Source organism: Coregonus clupeaformis, chromosome 17 (genome assembly GCF_020615455.1).
Source record: "Coregonus clupeaformis isolate EN_2021a chromosome 17, ASM2061545v1, whole genome shotgun sequence".
NCBI lineage: Eukaryota > Metazoa > Chordata > Actinopteri > Salmoniformes > Salmonidae > Coregonus > Coregonus clupeaformis.
Window position 1 is genome coordinate 15,588,804 of NC_059208.1, and position 6,613 is coordinate 15,595,416.

The following is a 6,613-nucleotide window of genomic DNA, read 5'->3' on the forward strand; positions in this document are numbered from 1 at the left end:
ATGTTCATGCACTATCTCAAGGAAAAGGCAGCCATTTTAAGTGTTTGATATCTTTATTAAGCAGTTTTCAATCCAAATGACTTTTCAAAGTAGTCAGCTATCTATTATCTCTGAACAGCTGATATTCTGAGTACTGACAGGAAGAGGAAATAGAACAATGGAATGTTATGGTCACATTTGTCAAACGTTTTCAATTATTTGATAGCTTTGCAATTTTTTTTGTCAACTTTTGTACTTTTAATAACAAGGACTAGCTTCATCTTCTCTAGACCTGGCAGATCGTGTATTCATTTTTGTAAAGAAATACTTTATCATTTTGCGATGTTTTCAGAGTTTTCCGTTTTTTTCCATGTTTAAATTTTTTCTAAAATTTTCTTCGGTGAAGCAAGTTAAGGATTTCCGTCTCTGAAACAAAAACACATGAACATTAGTAGCATACTAACATTGATGTAACATTTTAACAGCTTAAATAATACAACATTTACATTCTAAGCGGTTCTTACCAGTTCTTAGCTGGGGACTCCAGCAGGGTTGGTGGGCTTCTGGGCGGACTCCTTGGCCTGGTGGGCCTGCAGCACAGCAACAGCCTCATCCACCTTGGATCGGAGAGACTCGGGAGACTCCAGCATGTGGAGCAGCTCAGAGTTGTCTATCTCCAACAGCATACCAGTGATCTTTCCAGCCAGGCTGGGGTGCATGTTCTGGATGAGGGGGAACAGACGCTCACCTGCAGAGGGAGTGGGGGAAGAGAATCCACCATCAGGAAAAGACCCAGACACAGAAAGAGGATCACCAGCCATTTAGGGCCAGGAGATAGGCCAACAGATATTCCTCATCCAGTGTTCACGCATGTAATAGGTTGGGGGTCTTGTCTCAGTCAAAAAATAAGAATCACTGAAATTCATATGTTCAGACATTTCTACTGAAAACATCATTGACAAAGAGCACCTAAATGTTGATCGTATTTTAAAGCTGCAATATGCAACTTTTTGGGCGAACCGTCAAAATTAATATAGAAATGTGAGTTATCGATCTGTCATTCTCATTGAAAGCAAGTCTAAGAAGCAGTAGATCTGTTCTGTGTGCGCTATTTCTATGCTTCCCGTTATAAACGTTTAATTTTTGAGTCTTTTACTTATGGTTTTGTGCACCAGCTTCAAACAGAAAATACAATATGTTTGGTTATGGAAAATATATTTCACAGCGGTAGAATGACTCTCTACACAATGAATGCTTGTTTTGGCACATAAATTGAAATTAGGCTAACTATTAGAATTTTAGCAACCAGGAAATGGCGGGAGAAATCAATTGGCGAATATCACAGCCAATCACAACACTGCCGGGTAAGTAACATAGTGAAAAACTATCATTCCATTATTACTGCAGATATATTATGGTCATTTTCTGAAATTACAACGCACAAATTCTAATAAATTCAATGTGTAGCACCTTTAACTGAAGGAGCTGGAGATCGGAAGGCCAGTAAAAGAGAAGAGAGGAACTTTAGACTCACCCAACATCTGCTTCTGTTCCTGGGGAGGAGCAGCGGCCAGCATGGAGGCAGTCAGAGGCTCCTGACCCTGGACGTGGACAGCAGGCTGCTGCATTACCTGGGGCTGGCTGGCCATGTGCTGCTGGGGGTTCCTCACACCTGCTGCATACTTGTACTGGGGCATCCTCACTGGGGCTGCAGCCGCCGCACCGGCAGGACGCTGGCCCAGGGCCTGGGTGGCTGAGGAGAGAGAGGAGGAAGTCGCTCAACATCCAAGAGAGATTCATATATTCAAGACATACTGAGTGTACAAAACAGTAGGAACACCACCCTAATACAGAGTTGCACCCCCTTTTGACCTCAGAACAGCCTCAATTTGTCGGGTCATGGACTCTACAAGGTGTCGAGCGTTCCACAGGGATGTTGACTCCAATGCTTCCCACAGTTGTGTCAAGTTGGCTGGATGTCCTTTGGGTGGTGGACCATTCTTGATACACATGGGAAACTATTGAGCGTGGAAAAACCCAGCAGCGTAGCAGTTCTTGACACAAACCGGTGCGCCTGACACCTACTACCATACCCTGTTCAAAGGCACTTAAATATTTTGTCTTGCCCATTCACCCTGTGAACGGCACATACAAAATCCATGTCTGAATTGTCTCAAGGCTTAAAAATCCTTTAACAGACAGTATAATCAGGTAAATGGTAGTAAGATGAGAGGTGGTTGTGAAAATCTCCAAGCTATGTGCAGGGCTGGGTCACCAGCTAAACTCACCCATTCTCTGGCCGGCCATCATGCGTGGCACCTGAGATGACGAGGGCCTCATGGCGCCAAAGGTCTGGGGTCTGGGGGCGGACGGACGCATGGCGTTGGGCATGTTCTGGAAGTCTGGAAGTAGAAGGGATCATTAAAAATCTAACAACTTCCTGGATGGAGAATTAGGTTCTAGTCTCCAGTGGAACTGTTGACTAAATAGTGATTTGGACACACCAAACTAGCAGTTAAATTCTAAATGTCAACTATGTAGATAGTTACGCTGTGGTCTGACACCCTGGGTGGCCCAGCGTGGGCCTGGTCTCAGCTGAGCCAGCTGGTTGGTGGAGTAGTAAGCAGCACGGTTCTGAGTCTGGGGGATGGCAGCCATGAAGTACCCAGAGGGAGGGGCAGGCTGGTAGGGGTTGAGGACTGGGTTGGGTACGGGCCGGACGGTGGCCATCCTCTGCATGTACTGGTTGGTGAGGTGAGCCTGGCGCTCCTCTTTCCTCTGAGCCAGCGCCACGTACAGCGGCTTGGTGGCCACGATGCGCCCGTTCATCTCCGTCACAGCCTTGGTGGCCTCCTCGGGGGAGGAGAAGCACACGAAGCCGAAGCCCTTGCTGCGGCCACCCTCCATCATCACCTATAGAGAGGTACATTAGATACAGTGGTTTTTAAAGTGGTATCTGAACCTGAATGACAGCGGGTGTAGACACCACATTACTGTAGACACTCTGCTATGCAGAGCAGGCAATAAGCTTAACACCACATTACTGTAGACACAGTTCTCTCTCTTCCCAGACAACTGATATAGTGGAGCTTATTTTCACACTGTGCTAATACAGTTGTAAGTTAACAATGCAATTCTACATTTGTAATCCCCAAGTTTCTCCTGACATCTCCAGGTAATGTTCAATCAGAGGGTGATGTTGACTCAGGAAGGTTACCTTGGCACTGGTGATGGTACCGAAGGGAGAGAACTCCTTCCTTAGACGCTCATCGTCAAGGCCATCGTCCAGATTCTTGACGTACAGGTTGACCCCCTGGTAGCGGGTCATGCGGTCCTGTTTCATCTGTTCAAACTTGCGTTTCAACTCCGTCTGGCGCTCTCCTTTCTTCTGGGCGCGGCCCACGTACACCTGGCGGCCGTTAAAATCCTTCCCATTCATCTCATCTACAGCCTGAGGAGAGAATATACGGATCCAGGTTGAGGTCAAAAACCCTGTTCTCCAGGACACTCAGCCCTTTTGAACATCCAGACAGTGATGATAAGGAAACGTATGGCCCAACTCACCCTCTGAGCATCCTCATGCCTCTCAAAGCTGACGAAGCCGAACCCTCTGGACTTCCCGCTGTCGTCCGTCATCACCCTGATGCTCAGGGCCGGTCCTGGAACAATAGAGTCCAACACAAAACGGCATCAAATTCTAATTCTATGGAACCAACATTTACTACAAGAGGAACAATCAACACATCTGGGCTGGACTCATTAATTACATTTGACAAAACATTTCTTATTGGACATAATGAGGTAGGCCCCTCCCCGCTTCATCCTGGTAGCGTCCTAGTGAATACATCCCTGGGGGTAACACACAACACGTGGTAGACACTTACCATATTTCCCAAACAGCTCCCTCAGCTTCTCATCATCCATATCTTCTCCAAAGTTCTTGATGTACACATTGGTGAACTCTCTGGCTCTGGCTCCAAGCTCAGCCTCGCGCTCTTTGCGGGATTTGAAGCGTCCGACGAACCTGTTGTATGTTAACAAAATAATATTGTTAGTTGAATAGTGTGTAGAAAGGTGACCGATCTGTAGAGAGGGGAAAAACAGAGTGGCTGGGGGAGAAACATGAGCTTGGTCATGTTTGTTACATCTACATAACTGTAGGTCTACATTAACCACCATTTAGACTAAACCCCAGGGAAGAGTATTGATTTTGACAAGGCAGTGAGTAGAGAAGCACAAGGATACAGAGCAACCGTTCTATATTAGTTGACTTGAGAAAAACCTGAGTTAGTAAGATTAAAGTTAGAACTCACACAAAAACAAATTCTGCTATTATTTAACCATTCTTGAACCAGGAGTTAAATGAAAACCAGTTCCCATTTACAACTCTGTTACATTTCTGTACGTTTGAGTTATTGCTGCACTAACGTTGGACCCATCTATTATTTACTATGTCCAAGTTCATAAAGGTGGACTGATCACACTTACACTTTTCTGTCATTGAGCAACATGCCGTTCATTTTCTCAATGGCTCTTTCAGCAGCCTCCTGGGTCTCAAAGTGCACAAAGCCATAGCCCTTTGAGCCATTCTCATCACAAACCACCTTGGAGAAAGGACATCAAAGAGCACAGGCAATGGTTTTTAAAACATCATGCATATCAAACAGACTCAATTCAACACAGACTTCAACCAACACTACTGCATTGTTTTGGCATGCTGAACAACATAGCATATGGCAGCCACACAGCCAGAACCTCTCTCAGCCTACCTTGCAGGAGAGGATGTTGCCGAAGGCTGAGAAGGTGTCATAGAGGGCCTTGTTGTCAATGGACTTGTCCAAGTTCTTGATGAAGATGTTGCCCACCCCACTCTTCCTCAGGGAAGGGTCGCGCTGAGACCACATGATGCGCAGAGGTCTCCCCTTGATGACGTCGAAGTTCATGGTGTCCAGGGCACGCTCAGCTAGGAACATATCGGGAGCCATACCATTAGAATGCTGTTGAAGGAAACTGCTCCATTGTATGTGGGGGAAGAATACCGTATTGTAGCAGTGATGCTGCTGATACTCCAATTAATCATTGAACCTAACGCTACAGAAAATTAGGACACTCAAAGACTAGTTGGCCTACATAGTTTGCTGAACTGAAACCAAGTCCAACTGGATGCGCGTCATACTATACTAGACCTAATGTTATTCATCCCACGGGTTGCCATTTTTGGTGCAACGTGAACGTGCGAGCCACGTCATGTTATATTTTCATTGGTACATCCGTAAAAAACATAAAATACGATTATTATTTCTTTAAATCATCAATTCTTACCATCGGCTGGCTGTTGGAAGTTAACGTAGGCATATCCGAGGGATCGACGAGTGATCATGTCCCTGCAGACTCGAATGGAGAGGATAGGCCCGGCGGGGCTGAACTTCTCGTACAGCATGGCCTCGGTGATATCCTGGTGCAGGTCGCCGACGTAGAGTGAGGCCATCGGGTAACTGGGCGCGCTCGGATTCATGTCTGCTGGCGCGTATTGTCAGACGACGTTTAAAAAAATAAAAATACGTTGGGGAAAAAACGTTACGTTGTCAGGTTAACGTCTGCAAAATGGTCTCTGGTGACGCCGAAGATTCGTTATTTGCTAAAAAATGTTTAACGTTACCTCGCAATCAGGCCTAAAAAGCAATGCGGGCCGGCTAACGTTACCTTCTGGGAAAATAATTTCGGACTAAAGTTGCTAGTAGTTACAATATTCTTAAACTACGACTAGTTAACGTTACAATAACAACAGATGCGATATCGACAATTCCGATAAACTGCTAGCTATATCTAAAAAGTCAATTTTTTCCCGCAGCAGTTAGCTAGCTATCAATATGAAATCACCCACGCCTTCAACGATAATGTTATCAAGGGAGCAAAATGGCCTTCTTCGAATTCTCGTCCTATTTTCGACGGGTTACTTGTTAGTCCTGCTTCACCGAGTTTTTTTTCTTACAAAAATATTCTTCCCCTGTGTTTATTTTTTTAGTTTTTTGTTTTTTGATAATAAAATGTGTGCCGAGGCTAGCTCCGGAACACACTCTAGCGTCGCTACGCAGAAGGGAATGAGTGCGCGGTCATGTGGTGTGGAACCCCCCTAAACACACATCTCGCTGCTCCTCTCGCGTCATCTCATCCTATCTACACGAGATCTTATAAATCAATACCTCTATGATCAATACACTATAGTTTTTTTCTTTCTTCAATTCTACCAAAAAACTATTCCTTGAAAAATTCATTATTTTACCGCTATTGCTGCTCTCAAATTTCTGGTATCAGCAAATGTAACACAGCCATTGGTATTTGAGGTTGTACAGCTCATGCAGGGTTTTTTACCTATCTATAACAGGGGGAAGTAACGGGAAAAAACTGCATACACAGTTTCAAGACAGAAACGTAGTTATCACAAATGGTAACTGATGAGTAGGGTGGCTGGTGGATGCCCACATTTTCTTCCGAAAAGAATGAAGATAAATCATAGAAAACGCATGCACATGTTTTGCATGTGGGCTTTGGATTGAACTGAGTGACAACCCGCCAATGTGCCTGGTAAGAATAGACATTCTACCAGCCAATGCCAAACTCTACCAGCTGGTGG

At 45.0% G+C, this 6,613-nt stretch overlaps 1 protein-coding gene and 1 non-coding gene across 2 annotated transcripts; both read right to left on the reverse strand.

Moving 5' to 3' along the window:
* Positions 1 to 348: 348 nt before the first annotated feature.
* Positions 349 to 6,096, reverse strand: LOC121585962 (polyadenylate-binding protein 1A). The gene is made up of 11 exons (XM_041902328.2): positions 5,302 to 6,096; positions 4,749 to 4,942; positions 4,468 to 4,583; positions 3,864 to 4,003; positions 3,544 to 3,644; positions 3,197 to 3,430; positions 2,529 to 2,892; positions 2,268 to 2,381; positions 1,514 to 1,732; positions 504 to 727; positions 349 to 405 (listed from the first exon to the last, which is right to left on the reverse strand). Exons 1-10 carry the CDS (start codon positions 5,492 to 5,494, stop codon positions 510 to 512), a joined length of 1,893 nt encoding a protein of 630 aa, XP_041758262.1. The 5' UTR covers positions 5,495 to 6,096; the 3' UTR covers positions 349 to 405; positions 504 to 509.
* LOC121586989 lies at positions 866 to 944 on the reverse strand. The gene has a single exon (XR_006004001.1). It is a non-coding gene; the product is annotated as a small nucleolar RNA SNORD72 (small nucleolar RNA).
* Positions 6,097 to 6,613: the final 517 nt, after the last annotated feature.

What these genes read in the sequence shown, in the direction of transcription:
- LOC121585962 (XM_041902328.2), bottom strand. Translation starts at nt 5,494, where the DNA reads ATGAATCCGAGCGCGCCCAGTTACCCGATGGCCTCACTCTACGTCGGC. An exon ending in GCAACATCCTCTCCTGCAAG is followed by an intron (nt 4,584 to 4,748) that starts GTAGGCTGAGAG and finishes CCTTTCTCCAAG; the next exon opens with GTGGTTTGTGATGAGAATGG. An exon ending in TTGCTCAATGACAGAAAAGT is followed by an intron (nt 4,004 to 4,467) that starts GTAAGTGTGATC and finishes AACATACAACAG; the next exon opens with GTTCGTCGGACGCTTCAAAT.